The 17986-nt window shown below is 41.9% G+C and overlaps 2 protein-coding genes across 6 annotated transcripts in view; one reads left to right on the forward strand and one right to left on the reverse strand.

The window, feature by feature from the left end:
* Nucleotides 1-17986, forward strand: part of CTNNA2 (catenin alpha 2) — a 403809-nt gene that overhangs the window by 234308 nt on the left and 151515 nt on the right. The gene's annotated exons all lie outside the window — the stretch shown is intronic.
* LRRTM1 (leucine rich repeat transmembrane neuronal 1) lies at nt 14354-16499 on the reverse strand. The gene has a single exon (XM_062493294.1). The coding sequence runs from the start codon at nt 15917-15919 to the stop codon at nt 14354-14356; it is 1566 nt and encodes a 521-aa protein (XP_062349278.1). The 5' UTR covers nt 15920-16499.

Below are 17986 nucleotides of genomic sequence, written 5' to 3' on the forward strand. Positions count from 1 at the left end.
CTTGAAAATACCTGCTGACATGTGCTGTTCATCAAATGCCTGCTGTGCCCCCTCAGCGCAGTTGATCTGCACGTGTGCTCCTAGCCCAGCACCTTCTGGCCTGGCTGCATTTACTCTGTGCCTTCGCTGTGTGTTCAGCACGGCCCCAGTCATTGTGACACACCATGATGAAATGGACTCTTGGCCATTCCACGCAGCACAAAGGTTCTGGATTTCCTTCTGGGATGTGCAGGCGAGAAATGAATGAGTCCCAGGTAACTCCCAGTGCAGGATGGATAAAGCAATGGTTGCCTTGTGATTTCATCTCTGTTGAATTTTTCCCTCCAGAGTGGTGGTTATATTGAGGATATGTTGTCTGGGAGGGTCTTGAGAATCTGACTGCATTTGTTAGGTCTGCTCATAAACTCTCATTGGTTTAGAGAGCCTTTGGTAATGTTGGGATTGTGAAACTTTTATCAACATTTTTTAATCTTATCATGGAATCACAGAATGGTTTGTGTTGGAAGGGACTTAGAGCCCATCTCATTCCAACCTTGTCTATGGGCAGGGACACCTTCCACTGTCCCAGACTGCTCCAAGCCCCATTCAACCTGGCCTTGGGCACTTCCAGGGATCCAGGGGCAGCCACAGCTTCTCTGGGCACCCTGTGCCAGGGCCTGCCCACCCTCCCAGGGAACAATTCCTTCCCAATATCCCATCCAGCCCTGCCCTCTGGCAGTGGGAGCCATTCCCTGTGCCCTGTCCCTCCATCCCTTGTCCCCAGTCCCTCTCCAGCTCTCCTGGAGCCCCTTTAGGCTCTGGAAGGGGCTCTGAGCTCTCCCTGGAGCCTTCTCTTCTCCAGGTGAGCACCCCCAGCTCTCCCAGCCTGGCTCCAGCCCTTGGAGCATCTCCTGGACTCCTCTGGACTCTCTCCAGCAGCTCCACGTCCCTCTGCTGTTGGGAATCCCCGGGCCAGAGGCAGCTCTGCAGGTGAGGTCTCACCTGAGCAGGGCAGAGGGGCAGAGTCCCCCTGCCCTGCTGCCCACAGGGGGGGGATCAGCCCATGGGGGTCCTGGGCTGGGGCATGTGCAGCTCTCACCCTCCAGCACCCTCACATCCTTCTCCCCAGGGCTGCTCTCCATCCTTTCTCCACTCAGCCTTGTGTTTGTGCCAGGGATTATCTCGTTCTGGGGCAGGACCCTGCACTTGGCCTTGCTGAACTCCCTGATGTTCTCACAGGTTCCTCTCTGAGCCCTTGGATCCCTGTTATGCCAAGTGTTCTGCTTGAGACATTTCTGAGATGCTTCCTGCCAAAGCTCTTTTGTCTGTAGTGATCATTTCACACCAATATTTTTGTCAGCTGTGATTTAAAAATGTTACTGGAAAGACACAATCACATATATTCTGTATGATTTTTTTAAGTGCTCACAGGAGTCACTGCAATTTGTAGCTAGTTTAATTACTTATTAGGCATATATAACTGCCAATCAATAATTCAGATACTTTTGGCTCACAAGCTTTTGAAAGAAGCTTGGTTTACGAAGAGTGAACAAATATACCATTCCATCTGTTAGCCAAACCACCTGGCACAAAATCATCTGAGGCATAATTATGTAGTTGGCAAGAATTCTTTTTTTAAAAAAAGTGATTTCTAGAGTTTTCATCCCAAGTGATGCTTTACTTCATAGTGATGGAAACCTGACTAATGCAGCAAGGACCAGTTCTTTCTTGGATGCTTTTTTTTTTTTTTTTTCACACCACTAAATAAAATAACTTGTGTTCACCTTGCAAAAAATGCCTTACATGACAAATATAGGAACCAAGAGACAGGCAATAATAATGAAACAATCCTCAGCCTAATCACAGGAAGGGAATGGGAGCTGGCCTGTTCCTGCAAGCAGTTGAAAAGTCGTGTAGGAGGTGCATCATTGTCCTTTTAATCTCTGTAGGAAGAGACTTGGGACAATTTGGAAAATGATTTTACCTTCTTGATGGCATTGCAAATGCTTTTTTAAGCTCAGGGTTTTACAAGATTGCTACATCTGCAAATCTATTTTCCTGTTATTTCAGTGACACAATTCCTGCTTTTATCTACTGGAAGCACAGAATACACAAATAAGAAACTTAACAAATAATATTTGCAATGTACAGAAACTTTCTCTTTTTAACTCCGGGAAGGAGAAAGCAAACTCATCCAAGCTTATAGGTTAGATAAAACTCTTGAAGTAGGGGCAAATAGGAACACTTATTTAAAAAGAAAAATAAATTGCTCCAAAAAACCATTTGCTGGTTGCAAACAATCTTGATGTGTCCAGGTGAACATAATTTGTGCTGTAAAGCTGCAGCTGGGGCAGGGCTGGTTTAGTGCTGTGAGTGGGTCCTCAGGCACACCAGGGGCTGAAGCAGGTGGTTAGCAGAACACTTGGGGTTTGCTTTTCCTGGTTTTTTCACTAAAACCAGTGAGAATTTCAAACAGAACCCAGACCTTGCTTGGATTTTTCTGATTTTTCAGAGCGCATCGTCACTTCTGACATGTTCTTGTCACTCTGAATGCTACAGAAAGGTAAAAAATTGTAGCTGAAAATGCAAAAAATTGAAGTTGTTGAAGAGGGGTCTTACTTAAGAATATGAAAAGCCTTCCTAGAATAGTTTGCTTTCTTAAGGTTTTCTGCCTTTTGGTAAATCTGTGGCGTGCCAGGTTTTAGTGTCTGGGGAGAGAGCATCTGTAGCTTTAATTCTTAGAGTGGTTAAAGTAATTCAGTTATTGTTTGGTTTAATTAAATAGCTTTGAAGATTTCATTTTATGGAAAGGAAAAGTGCTCTGTCGTTGAAATTCTGATTGAATGTTTTCTGTTTTTTTTGGTTTTGTTTGTTTGTTTGTTGTTTTTATCATGGTAGTTATTTGGTAAAGCCTTTGAGATAACTTTAATACTAAAGAATTGTTTCTGGTACTCCATAAAGTGTATTATCTAGAATGAAAAAATGATATTTTAATTAACAAGTGACAAATTAGTCTGGAACTTGTCACTTGATTTACTCCAGTAATGAGATACAGAGTAAATCACAGGTTACACTTGGCTATCATTCTGAAGAAACTCCTTTTTTCAATGTCAAGAAACCCATTGCCCTATAAAAAAATAGGGTTTGCTTTTTGTCAGCTGGAAGGATGAATACAGGAAATTTAAACAATTATTTGACAGAGTGAGACGGAGAAGTTGTATGGCTGAAAATACGAATCTCTTGTACAAAGCTAAGTGTATTATTTCGTAACCCAATGGGTAAAAAGTCTCCACCCAGTGTGAGATGCTCAGCCAAATACCCCAAATCTCTCACTTCCAATCCTTTTTGTAAGTATCAGAAATATGTACAGGATTGTGTGGAAGTATTGATGCAAACTTAGATGTCATGGGTGGATCACCTGGGTTTCTTTCCTTATGGGGCAGAGATTCAGCTTTCTTTAGGATTCCCTGCAAACTTTTCCTGATACTTGTACCCATCCCCACAGTGCTCGAGTGCCTTTTGTTATTTTTTTAAATTGCTTATGGAGTCCCTTACGTTCTCATTTTTTAATCTCTCTTGACAGAGGGCATAATATGAATAAAAGAGTTGTCTGGAATGGTAGCAGTAAGAAATGGACTGTCAAACTTGTCCTCATTGCAGCCATTAATTAATTAATTTGGTAATGGAAGAGCAAATTCCTTACATCATTATATACAAATCTTTTGAATAATCTGTTGGCTGACTATTTTTAACAAGCTCACATTATCAAGACACATTGAATATGGGTTTATTTTTTAAGATGTGAGAAGTCAAAATGTGCCTTGTTTGTGATTTTATTCTTCAGTTTCAGTTAAACAAATTAATTATTCAAATTAAATTAAGGGTCTCCGAACTCCATGTGAGCCACCATAGGATACAACAAGGCACCATCTCAGAGAATCAACAGGTAATTTCAGAATAATTTATAGAGGGCAGCAGCCCTGCTTTAATTATTAAAACACATACAAGACTGCATAGTGTCTTACAAGCCTTAATTAAAAATACATTCTTAGGTAATTTCTTGGCAAATCACCTGTATAAAGTGTTAATATTTCTCCCTATCGATACATAAATTTACCTGCTGCATCTTAAAAATCACTGGTAAGGGTGGCATTTGAAGCAGGGATTGAAAAAACTGAAGTGATGGAAAGATTTTTACCAGAGGCAAATTTAACTCCTTGTGACTTCTCATCTGCCCTACAAGCACAGCTTGGTACAGTGGAATTAATTAATTAATTAGCTTGAGGATGCAATAGATGCAGCTGAAGGATGTTCACTTCTGCTCCAGGTTTCTTCTGTTTTTCTTTATTTTATTTTATTTATTTATTTTTTATTTTTTGGTAGAATGTGCAAGTATAACAAAACACTCAGCTCACCATCTCCTCAGTCCACAAAGTGTTCTAGGGTAGATTGTTAAAGAATAGCAGCAGAAAATGGTTTGTTATATTCAATTATTCTGAAAAAAAAAAGTAAAAATGGGGATTCTTCCACTTTTAGTACATGTCCTACAGAGGAAAGAGTAAGTGACCAAAAAGAACGTGTGTGTGTTCAGACTGTGAGGATGTGAAGGGCTCACCCAGCCTCTGTTTCCCCAGGTGTGCAGGTTGGTTGGAAACGTGGAAATTCAGTGACTGGTCCATGAGTAAGAAATTTAAAAAAAAAAAAAAAACAAAACAAAAAAACCCAACAAAACAACAACAACAAAAACAACAACAACAAAACATTTGTATTGTATGATATGCACTGTCCCAGATGCTGTTCCTAAATCGATTTTAATCTAAAAAGTTTTAGGGATGTATGAACCAAATTAGTTCCATGTTCCCATTTCTGTACAACTGTTCCTTGTTTTTAAAGCCTATTTTTTGCATCGGTGATGCCTTGTACAGTAAGTTCCAAATGTTATTTTTTTTTTTAATCTTATGTTTGTTCCTGATGCCAGGCTGTGCGTGGCCCCTGTCACACTCTGTATCCTCTTCTTGCAGGCAGGTAGGGGGGAAAAAAAAAAATAAAAAAAATAAAAAATAAAATCCATCTGCACAACAGCTTGTGCACTGGGTAACGACAAGAAAGAACGCAAGAGTGCAGCAGGAGCTTAATGAGGAAGAGCAGATTAATAAAGTACGGTGAGGCGAGGTCCGGGTGGATGGGGCATGGAAAGCAGGGGGTGTGTGCTGGGTTCTGGTTCTGGCCGCTGCCCGTGGTTTGGTGCTTTCTGCAGCAGCCGCTGGGGTCTGGCCGCTAGAGGGGGGGTGGATCCGCCTTTTGCTCTCTGCTGCGCTTGGCGGGGCTGCTTTCCTCACCTCCTTCCTCGCAAACTTCCCCAAATCATTCATCCTTTCACCTGGCAGGAATTTATCCTTATCTAGCACTTAGATCCTTTTCTGACTTAGCCTTCACAGAATTTTCTAGCTGGAGCCATAGGAGTGATTTATATCACACCATTTAATTTCTTGAGAGCTGTTCCATTTGAGATGATATTCCACTTTTTTTTTTCCTTTTTTTTTTTCCTCTCTGCACGCTGGGCAGAGATTTTAAAGCAATGCCCTGGAAGACAGTTATCCAATTGTTGCCTGTAACTTACATCACCGAGGCACGGATGAACAGTTTCCTTTATATCTTGTCTTTTACTTTGTATTTGACAATTCAGATTTTCATCCATCAAAGCTTATGTAAGCTTCAGACTTTGGAAGTCCCTTTGCACATCCACACCATTTTCATTATTTTTCGCAATATAAATAATCTGTCATTTGAAAAATGCCATCTATTTCCTGATCATAGCTGAGATGATTCAGCAGTCCCAGCCCTGGGACCACACTGTGCTCCATTTTTCCCTGTATGAATAAAAGGCTGCTGTATTTTTGAGCTCCTACCTAGTTTTCTATGACAATGGAGCTTGTCTTATTTATGGGAAACTGAATGTCTTGTCAAAAGCTCTTCAAAAGTCCAAATATGATCTGTTGTTTTAAATTCCCTAGTGCTTTATACAGTCCTTCATTTCCCAATTGCCAGTACCTACAAACAATAGATCTGACACAGATTTTAGCTTGTTTGTTTCAAGTTTGATTTTCCAAGACTTACTCACCAAACCCTCATTAAGAGTTTTCATTAATAGCCATAGCTTGACTCCTGTGCTAATGAAAAATGACAGATTGGGGCTGGAGTATCCTACATGGGATAAGAAAGGGAAAAGAAAGCCACAGTGGGGGAAACAGTTTTCAACTATTCTTGTTAAGAAAGATATTCAGTGTAACTTTGTAAAACTACTCAGGGAGCTTTTTGGGAAGTTCTTCATTCTGCCAGCTGGAATAACCTCATGTAATTTCCAAAGTTGGTAGAATCAGAGAACTAGACAGAAACTGATATAAGAAGGTTTGCTTCAGTCTAGAAGTGCCACCCATCAAGAAAGCAGCTTTTGGCTTAGCATATTCCCCATGAAGCAAAAACATAATCTCCATGAACGGAACAGTTCTGTGCGTGACAGCAATGAAAAAGCAAAATTTTGTTAAAAATTTACCAACAACCCAATCATGACAAAGCCAAGGTGGACAGAGGAATAAGCCCAGGGTTCAGCTGCCTGGGACTTCCTGGATTTCTGTTTCCCACTGCAGATGCAGATTTATATAAACTCATTTTGTCATCAAAAATCACCACAGAGCTTTGTTATCCCCTGGTGGGGATCAGCTATGTTGGTCATTATCTAATTCTCTTTCTGATTTATCTGTTATGGGCACTGCCTCCTTTAAAATTCTCCCCTCTATTTTTTAGCAGTGATTTCCTCTGTCCCTTGTAATCACCCCATTTTTTCAGCAGGTCTTCTGTGCCCTCCAGCTTCCTCAAGCACTGTCCCAGTGCAGTGATTTTGTTTTGTGGGCTTTCCCCAGAGAGAGAATGTCAGCTGCATTCCTCCTGCTTCTTCACTGTCTCCATGATTTCCTTCAGGCCATAGGATGCACATGCAATATATTAGACTACAGCAATTACATAATAAATTCATGGTATCCAGTTGTTTTTTGGGGAATTTGATCTGACAGGAGCAGCAGGTTCTGGGCTGTTTGGAATTGTAGTCATGGTGCAAGGAGAAGGTTTGTGAAGGTGCAGTTTGCTGGTAAAGAAACACAAAACGTCCAATATGGAGTGACATTTGCATGGAATTAAGGTAAACATTTGACATCCAGTGGCCTCTTTAGCATGAGGATTGCAAACCTTTGAGCAGCAGCCACAAATGTATGTTTGCTGCAGAAAAAAAATTGCATTGGGAAATAATGTGGACCAGAGAAGTGAATTTTCTTAAGGTAGACTTTATTATGAAGCCAGTTAAAAAAAAAAAAAAAAAAGGGGGTGGGGAAAAAATCCCTAGATGGTTTATCTCATTATTATTAACATTCTTTAATATTTACCAGGCTCTCTAAGTAAGCCAGGCTGTCAAAGAGGCACTGGACCACAGAGACAGATCCAGGTTTACTCCTGGGAGCTCACTTTACCTCTCATCCTGCAAAGAGGGTTGATAGCAGATGTGTTTCAAAGGCTGACAGTTGTAAAAAGACTCAGAACCTCAGGAATTCAATAGCTGTGGACTGTTCTTGCAGCTTATTTTGGGATTTTAAGGGCTCTCCTCTTCCTCCTCCCTCTCTCGTTTTCTGATTCACCCTGCCTGTGAGGCTCTGGGAATGAAAAATGTGAGAATGGATAAGAGGGGTTAAAAATTAGAGGGAAAGTATATATTTTGAAAGGTATCCAGAAACATGTTTTCAGTTTGAGTCCTCCAGCTCTCAGGAGGATATTTGCTCATGCCTGACTGTAGCCACTTGGGTACAGAGGTGTGCTACTACAGGAAGATCTGCTATACATATGCTGCATTTTTTTCATTGGATCAGCCCTCAAATCAATTGGATGTGACCATGGATATTTTTTAAAATCTTTGATTTTACAAAAAATACACTTTTCAGCCCTCTCTGGTGTTGTGCTCTGCTTTGCTCTTAGGAGAAAGGCACATCAGCAGAAAGGGCCAGATTAAAGTTGGTAATGAATGAATAACTGGGTTTAGTGTCTAATCACATCTGTCAGAGAAGTCTGCTGTGCTAAAAGTGATAACTCAGTGATGAAGTAGATTGTTCTACTTACCTATTGCCTTTGAAATCTTGGATTTAGTCTTTGTTAGCTCAGAAATTGAAGGGAATTGGTCATGTTCCCATAGCACCCGTGCTGAAAGACATCTTCCTGGCAGTAGTCAGTGTGTATGGTGAGGATGTGAAGAACATGAGAGCAGGGAAATGATTTAAAATCAGAGTGCCTTAGCAGAATAGTAGGTGCTGTTTGGCAAGCACAGAGGTGCACAGTATTAATCCTTTAACCACTGCCACCTATCTGATTTTTATCAGCCTTGTGCATATTTGGGTTTTTAGGAACAGGACAGATGGGGGGAAAGGTGAAAAGCTGGCATTTATTTTCAAGTGAATTTCTTCTCTTGTGATGCAAATCTGGGACTTGGAGCTCAAACTCCTTTCAGTGCAGCCTCTTCTCTTGGACTGTCTCCCCCAGCTATCACCCCAGCAAAGGCGAGTAAGAACAGTAATTGCTTTAAAGCCTCAAGAATTGTGCCTGAATGCCAACAAGTGACGTGATCTTTATTAAAAAAAAAAAAACAAACCAAACCAAATAACCCAAAAAAACCCAATTGCCCTGTTCTCACGGAAATGCAGATTTCATTGCAAATACGTTCACTTTAGAGCAGACAGGGTGCAATGAAATTACAGTGCTCTGCAGCATTCATCTCAGCTCTTCACAGCCACCCACCCAATTACAAGCTGTGTCTTGCCAGCAGAAGACTGTTGCTTGGTTTCTGTATTATTTTTATAGCTTTGCTTTCCTCCTCATAACTTTAGAGGTAGGCTGTGCTTACTCCTTTCCTTTCACCAGGTTTTTCTTCTGCTTTAAAAAAAAAATAAAAAAAAAAATTGGCTGGTATGGAAAGTCTTTTGCATGGCTCTAAATGTGATTTTTTAATGTAGAATATGCTCTGAATAGTTGTTTCTAATACTTTAATAGCCGTGGTTTATGTCAGTAATTACATGAAAGGTTAATCTTTAAATCACCAGCATTTCCTAAATTCCTAATCAACTTCATGCTTGGAAAAGAACCTGCATAAATGCTCAATTTGTTAATATTAAACTGGGTTGAGCAGGTCAAGGAAAAGTATAACCTTGGTGCCTAATGGTAAATTGAACACAGCAAAAATATCTCAGATCTGTTTGTCATTAGAGCTGTGAATGTGAAAGCTGACTGTGAGTGTAGATATAATTAGCAAGAGAATCCGCAGTAGCTCAAGATCACCCATCCCTCTAGATGAGGGTTTCTTCAAAAAAAAAAAAAAAAAAAGGTAGAAAAGTCCGATTTTGTAGCAGGTCTGTGCTGTGCTGAAGTGGCAGAGTGATGGATGAGGGGCACACTGTGGTGCCAGGGAACAGGGATGTGCTGGGGGAAATGACGGGGCTGCAGGCACGTGTGTTTGGGGAAGCGTGTCCCACCGCGCCTCCCTCCCTGCCCTGCTGGGAAAGGCAGGGGCACGGAGAGATGCTGGGCATCTTCCTGAATCCCTGCTGCTGTCCTTGCTGCAGCCCGAACGTGGGAGGGAAGACAGGGAAAAATCTCCTTCCCCACGTGTGCACAGTGCCCTCCTTGCCTTCTCGCCAGCTCTCATCTTCCCTTTCATCCCTTCCCTTCGCCCCTTCCTTTTCTCTCTCCTGCTGAATGGAGCTATTTAGTGTTGTACCCTCCTTTGCAGAAGCTGTTTCATCCCTGCTTGCACAGTTTTTAAAACTGCTTTCTCCACCCACCCTCAGTCTTGGTTTTTCATCTGTGGTACTTCTTTAGGTTAACCATCTTTACAAAAGGAAAAGGCAGAGGAATCCAGTGACACCCTGATTTGGTTGCCGTTACTCCAGTCTTTCCTCTTATCTTTTGTCTCCTCTTAATTTCATTATTATCACTGCTGTTATTATTATGATAGCACTAGAAATGAGCTTCCTCATTAAACACTCCCTTTTTGCCATTCTGAATACCACTGTAGAAGCTGGAGGGGGGAGGAGGGGGGACTCAGAGAGTCCTTTTGCTGTTAATGCAGAATGAGACTCACACAAGGAACAAATGTAGTCCATCTCAAAAGCAAATAAGGGTTGTTTTTCGGGTTTTTTTTTTCTGTTTTTTTCTTTTTTTTTATCAGAGCTGAAGAAAATTATCAAATAGACTTGTTTCAACTACCTCTCAGTGCCTTAGCCGTGAAAACATACAGAATATATTAAAGCATACAAACATATCCTTAGCGATGGTTCGTGGTGTTTCTGTGGCACAGGTGTGCAGGGGGATGTGGCAGCCTGGTACAGAGCATCCTTGCTGTGATCACAAGGAATGGGTCATCCCTTGGGCTCACCCCCTGCAGCACCCAGACATGGCAAAGGAGGGAATTGGCAGCTTTAACAGAATTTCTTTGTATTTTATATTTTCAGGCCAGAAACAGAATGTGGTACATTAGCATTGATTCTGTGGTTTCATACCATTTTTTTTTTAAACTAGTACAGAAAGGAAGGAAAAAAAAGAGGCAGAAAGGAAAATAAATCATCCCTTATATACATTCAAAGCATACACAGCAACAGTTCCTTCAGCAGTGGTTGCACTGAGAGTAGGTATTGATGTTAGCAGCAAGAGAATGCATATTAGAGATTTGTAACACTGGTACTGTTAACCAGCTTCAGGACAGGTAGTGCTTTTGCTTGCCTTTCACCCTGTCTTGAGTGCAAAAAGACAGTTAAATATAAAAAAAATAATGTTAATTGCCTAATTATAAATGGAGATTAATCCTATTAAGTGGAACATCAAAATGGGAATATTGAAAATATTTCCCTTCCTTTGATATTCCCCAAGCATTTAATGGACAAAACACTGTTCACAATTCAACCCAAAAGCATATATATATATATATATATATATATATATATATATGGTTTTTTTCTTCCTTTTGATTATAGAGCCATTTAATAGGCTAGAATAAGGGCATCAAAAGAGAGTGAATAACTTGTCTCTGGGCAGTTGTTGAACATGAAATTTAGAAGAAAGAATTAGGGAAAATTTGTCCCTGCAGTTGCTCTAAATGCAGTACAAATATAATAACTCTCATATACACCAATGCAAGTAGCCTGGAGCAGGATGAATTACTGGATTTGCAATAGCTGGATTGAAACGACATACCGGCTCGTTTATTTCTTTATTACCCACATATATTTCATGTAAACTTTCAGCCTGGATGTGGGCACCCTGTGGAGTGCCTTCATGCCATGTAACAGCAGTGACACCCTCTTTTCTTCAATAAATATTCAGAGGATGTCAGGATCTCCAGAAATCCTCTGGGGATCACCAGGAGGTTGTCTCTAGAAGGGATTACCCTTAGAAAAGATTTCTGCATGAGGATTTTGAAACAGATCCTTTAATAAGTGCTGTGCTCTCCATGGAGGGATCCATCCATCATCCTGCTCAGGATGGCAAGTCATTGGTGGGCATCACCTCTCTCCAGGAGATGTGGCAACAGGCAAACCCCAAATCAGCTGTCAGTCAACAAGTCACCGCACCTTCAAAGAAAAATGCTCTGTTCAGTTTACTCGGGCTGTCAATGCGAGATGCACGGAGCACAGAGGTGAATAAATTCCAAAGGCAGAATTGCTCACGTCTTTGCAAACGTAGTTGGAGATTGCTAACACCAATAAACAGCAGGGATAACTCCAGAAGGGTGCAATCACTCGCGTGTTTCAAATACAACCCACAAAAAATGCTAAAAATACACCAAAATACAACCACAGGATGATTGTTTGTTGGTATCAGGCTTGTCTCAGGTTCACAGGGGCAAAAGCATGACTGCACCAACACATTTCCTGATAGCAACAGGGGTCATTATCAAATCAAGCCAGTTCATATTTCATTTTACCATATGCAGACAGTATTAAAGCAACCTTGGTTGATTTTGGAAGCTTCCTGACAGGTGGCTGTAACCAAGTGCTGCCTGGGGGCTTGGGGAACACATAGCCCAGTCCAAAGTTAGAGAGCCAATTTTTCACAGTTAAATTCCCTATTGATTTCAGACAAGGGTTTAATGGGGAAAATCAATATAGCTGGGCCCTCAGTTAGCATGTCATAAAGTACTTTTGCTTCAAACACGGTCACGAACCCTTGTCAGAGACGAGGGGCTCTGTACCTGCCCTCTGCCCCTCCTGTTAGGTTTGTACATGGACACTCAGCCCCTCAGGTCACTTGGGAGTTTCAGGATGGATCAGGCCCTTGTGGGCTTGAGGCACAGAGAGAGAAATGTGCATTTGTTTAAAGAGAGAAAAGCCTGGGTTTAACAGTGCTTGCTTGTTTGAAAGCTGTGGGTGAATTTGTGGTGGCTTCAGGGAAAAAAAAAAAAAACAGTTGATTTTCATTAAATTTTCTGTGAAACTGCCCTATCCCAGTACATAATCTCATTGCTTTCACAGATGACAATATAGTCTCAATGAGTAAAAATTGTGATTAAGAGGCTATTTTCATGCTTTATAATGCACAGTATGAGAGGTACTAAATAGAGAAAAATAAATTCTGACTCCTTAAAAATAGTTTAAGTCAGAAAAAAATATAAAATTCACTCTTTACATTTAAAACCTGATACGCAGGAAAACAAATGATTCCTTCTGTGCCTGCTTTCAGCTTTATAAGCCTGCTGTACCCTTGTAAGAGTAGGTAGCAGTTTAATGCAATGAAAAAGGAAAAACCTGTGTTACATTAAAATACATGTCAGATTTTGGAATTGTTCCTCTCTTGGTGGTAACCTGAGGATGGAGAAACATGTACAAAGCATAGAAATGTCACCCAGTTCATTATCCATAACACTTCATTCGCATGTAATGCTGTAGGGAAGAAAATTTCAAGATGCTCTGCCTGATGTTATAAAAGTCCCTCATCGTCAATTACTGTGAGAGGAGCTGCTGAAAAGATCAATCAGTTGCTTGTTCACGTTCTAGAATGAAAAATCCAAAATACAAGGAGAGGAGGCCTTTATTTAAGGGCAGTCAGATAAAACAGCTGTGGGATTCTACATCATGAAATCACTGCTTATGTCCATCAATGCCGTTTTTCAGTCCTTAGTAAGGAGGGTACATCTGCGTCCAGCCTCTGCAGAGGTTTTGGGGTTGTTTTGTTAGTGAAGGCTGGTGCTGAAAGGGAGGGACACGAGCTGGGCTTTGCCAGCACTTTGCTACAGGACCCAGAAGGGTGCACTGAAAACTCTCTGTCCTACCCTGACAGTGTTTTTTGCTCTTGAGTTTCAACACTGAGACCCAAATAATCGCTTTTGCTCTTCTCCATTCACCATGGCACCACAGGACACAAAACAAGGGGATCTTTGCTCTTGGCATAGCTCAAAACAAGCATAAAAGTGGGAAATGCAAGTAAAAGCCCTTAAATTTAGCACTTATATATATAGATATTAAGGAAAATTCTAATGAGCACATTTTGGCAGTGTTTCACCTGTTTGGGTTTTGTTGGTTGTTTTTTTAAGTGAGTTTTTGCAATCTGATCGGTTTTGATACAAAATACTTTTAGGGACTATAATGCAGCTTTTATGGATCTTACAGCAACCAACAAGTGAGCTGTATTAAAAATCCTCAGAAATCCTGTCCCAGGGACATGGTCAAAACTTCAGCCTTTCTGAGGTGCTCTGGCTCCTTGTTGTACTGGTGTCCAGTTACAGGTAGCACATTAACAAAAATAGAATTCCAGTGTCATGCTTCATATCTTCAGCAACATGATGTACGTGAATGTGTGCTAATTACAGTGGGAAGCCAGCTGGGTAATTTTAAGCTTTCTATTTTACGTGGCTTCTTTGCTCCTCGACTTTTCAACACTCAGCATGAAGAGAGAGAGGTTAAACTGTTGCATTTTGTATACAGGGAACCATTCATGTAATATACACCAGTCTGTAAAAACTGTAAATGCTATTTTTTTTTATTTTAAACAGTTTTTCTTTGTTTACAAAAGATCAATAATTGGTACCTTTTTTACACTCTCAGATTCCTGAATATTGACAGATTTTCAAAGGGAGTATTAGCATATGAAACCTTAAGATTGGCTGTCCTGAAGGTTTTTAAGACACGATAAAGCTAAAATATCAAGTCTCTTGGACAGCCCCTCTTAAACAATTTGGGCAGGGGTGCAAGTCAGAAATCACCAGCAAAGCCCAGCACCACCCCCCACCCCGTGCCTCTGTCTGCCTGCACGCTGTTATTTGGTTGCACACTGTTTAAATCCCAAAGGAAAATCACACCTCGCATTCCCTCGCTGGCTGCTGGTGACAGGAGCAAGATCCGTACTCATTAATGATCACCAGGGCTCCCTCAATGTGGTTGGGTTTGTAATCAACGTAATACTCCTGGGCTGACATGGCAGCCATTTGGTGCATGGTCTGTTTTTGCTTCTGCTTCCTGCGCTGTGTGACAAAGCACTGTCTTAGTTGCCTTAAGCCGGCTGGGAAGCACTTCCAGGAGACGTACAACACCAAAACCACGATGAGGAAGGAAAAAATCAGTGCCATGGTGCCCGTCACCACCTTGTGAATCTGCACGGCATTCTCGGAGTTCTCGCCGGGCATGGTGATGGTGACGGCGTACGTGGTCCGGTCCTCGTCGCCGTCGGGCGCGTCGTAGGTGGCGGTGGCCGAGCCGTAGCCCGGCGTCTGTTCGCTGTTGTTGGTCACGGGGGAGAAGGTGTTGACGCTCGTGGGGTCGGCGTTGTCCTCGCACAAGTGAAAGGCGTAGACAGCATCCAAAACATCCTCTCCCTGGGCGTACTCGGGGGTGGCACAGAGCAGGTTGCTGTCGTAGCGACCCTGGAAGTTGCTCAGCCAGGAGGCCAGGGCGCAGACGTTCCGGCTGCAATCCCAGGCGTTGGCAGAGAGGCTGATGCTCGTGAGGGACTTCCAGGAGTCGAGGACTCGGGAGTCGATGTAGGTCAGCCGGTTGGAGTCCAGCTGCAGGGATTTGAGATGAGGTACACTTTCGAAAACGTGAGGTTCGATGTATTCGATTTCGTTGCCGGAGAGATCCATCTTTTCGAGTTGCCATATCCAGTCCAAAGTGTTAACTACGATGGTAACTTTATTCCTTCGCAAGCAGAGGGAGTGCAGGGAGATGAGCCTGGGAAAATGGGCTAAATTCACTTTCACCAAGTCATTGTGCTCGAGGTGCAGCTCAGTGAGTTTGAACAAGCCTGCAAAAGAGTTTCGAGCCAGGCTCTTTAACTGATTGTATCCTATGTCTAGAAACTTCAGGCTGCGACAGTCCTGAAAAATTCTCACTGGCACGAACTTGATGGCGTTTGACCGCATGTGCAAAGTTGTCAGTTTTCTCAGCCCGTGGAACAGGTCAGGCTCCAAAGACTGTAGGTTGTTGTATGATAAATCCACACTGCGCAAGTTTGGCATGGGGCGGAAAGTGGTGTTGGGCAGTTGGGTTATTTTGTTGGAACTCAGGGTGAGCTCTTTAACTCGCCGCAATTTTTGAAAGGCATTCCCCTCCACTGAGCAAATGTGATTGTGATCCAGATAGAGCCACGTGAGCTGCATTAACCCTGTGAACTGTCCATCATGCAGCTCTGAAAGGCTGTTGTACCGCAGAGACAAGCCCATCATGCCCGACAGGTTGCGAGGCATCTCTGTGAGATTCAGTGATTCACAGTACAAAAGCCTGCCCTCACACCGACAGAGCTGTGGACACCCACTATTCACAGCTGGAAGCATTTTAGAAAAGATACCCAGCGTACACAATATCAACCCCGGGGGCTTCCTCAGCAGCCAGTTTAAACAGAGACCGATAAGAAGGAAATCCATTAGCAAGAATATTTCCAAATATGCTTGAGAATGTCCATTGAATCTTTTCAAATTCTACATCATATTTTATTTAAGAGAGGAAAAAAAAAATAAAAAAAGGCAAACCAACGAAACAAAGCCCGAAAACCAAAGCAAAACAGCAAACAGAACAAACACAGAGGCAAATATTTCACTTTACAGCATGCAGGAGCTGTGCAGCATTAAAGTTCACAGACATTCAAAGGTAAAATGATAGTGATTTTGTTCATGTTAAATGCTGCAGCAAAGAAAAAAAAAAATCTTTCTTCATGAAAGAATTTAATTAAAAAGTGTCTTACCCACCCTTTTCCAGAGAGTGACAACCTCCATTCAGTTGCTTCCTTTGTGTTTGGACTAATTATATGCAGAGCTAAAAAAGACCCCTCTGTGCTACAAATTCAGTCCCTTTCAATGTTGTGCAAGGCTGGCAAGCTCACAATGTCTCACTTCGCTTCTGCTCAACGAGCGAAAGGCTTGTCCAGCTAGCTTTTGAGCTGCCTCCTACGACCTGCAAGTTTCAGAACTATGTACATGAGCTTGATCTTCTCCTTCTCCCTCTGTCCTTTCCTCTGCAGTTAACACTGTGGCGTGAAAAAAACTCCAAACTCTTTACTAACGACTCCACAGGATTTGTCAATCTGTTTAATGTCCATCATTTGCAACGAGCATGGACCGGCACCACCTTTACTCCAGAGAGAGGTTACCATTCATTCACTGACCGGCTAAGGGTCGCTTTATTTCCCATTCTTTGTTCGCTTTGCTTGTTAGGTGATGCTTAGAGCAGAGAGAGACAGCAAGAATCCCTTCCCTTCAGCTGAGCAGTATGTTGCTAGAGCATGCAGAGGCACCCAGTGTTCACTGAGTGTCGTAAGCTGCTCATGATTGTACGCCTGCACTGTGCATCTCAGACATGGGCAGATTGAAAAGGGGTGGGCATAAAACCAACATCGGAGCGAACCAGGAAAGTAATATATGCTCTTTGATGAAATGGAAAATACTTTAAGCCTATCTCGCCATTTCTCAAACAGGCACGCACACACAGCCGCACAAATCATCAAAAGCGAGGCAGTGCTAAGTAGGAAGCTTGAGAATTAGGATTTTTTTCTTTTTTTTTTTTTTTTTTTTTTTGTCGGATGCTTTTGTTTAAAGTCTGAATTTATGAGCTATTAGCCGGGAGAGGGAGAGACTCGATTACTTGATTTGGGAAGGAATATGTAAACCAGTCTCTTTGGATTGCTTTTTCTCTCTAATTCTGATGATGAGATTTGCCTTTTGGTCTTCGGTGGGAGGTTGAGGGGTGTGTGGGGGGGAAATGTGTTGTTTTTTTTCTTCTGACATTGTCTAAATAGAGCATGATTTGAAATTCTGTGCATTCTTTCTCATAGAAATGCAGCCAGAGCTCTGCAAATAGGAGTGTCTCATTTCATATAAGCTTTAATTACATTTGGTCTTTTTCCATCCTGCATATTTTGTGTGTTCAGCACATGCCTTTCCTAAAGTCTTTTTTCTTTTTTTTTAACCTTTTTCTTTGCAGTGTATGCTACAGCAAACAGAACTCAAATTCTAGCAGCATAAAGATTACTGTGCTTTTTGAGTAAGATCAATGCATAGGTTGCTGTGAACATGTCAGCAGCATGCAAAGAGGGGGTTTCAAACCCCATTAGTTATTAAGTTTTGCAGAGCATGCTGTTTTTTGTTCCATGTACCAAAAAAAAAAAAATCTTTGCTGGGTAATTTGCAGTCCTCATTCTCTATGGGAGAGGCATCATCAATGAGCTCTGTAATTTTTACTGGCTGAAAAATGTATGATACTTCTGTCAGGGAAACGCTGGCCATCTTTTCTTATTATGAAATAGTCTCAAGCCCGTGTGCTGGGGAGAGCGATCTGAGCTGGCAGCTCCCAATTCTGCATCAATACCCAATGAAGAAGTTCCACACGGATTTAGGATACAAGGATTGCAGAGGATCATGCTGATTTTAACTGGACATCGGATGCAAAATGCTGGAGGGACAGGGCAAAATTATTGTGTTTGCTTTCTTTTCTCAGCT

This window comes from Cinclus cinclus, chromosome 5 (genome assembly GCF_963662255.1).
Source record: "Cinclus cinclus chromosome 5, bCinCin1.1, whole genome shotgun sequence".
NCBI lineage: Eukaryota > Metazoa > Chordata > Aves > Passeriformes > Cinclidae > Cinclus > Cinclus cinclus.

What these genes read in the sequence shown, in the direction of transcription:
- LRRTM1 (XM_062493294.1), bottom strand. Translation starts at nt 15,919, where the DNA reads ATGGATTTCCTTCTTATCGGTCTCTGTTTAAACTGGCTGCTGAGGAAG.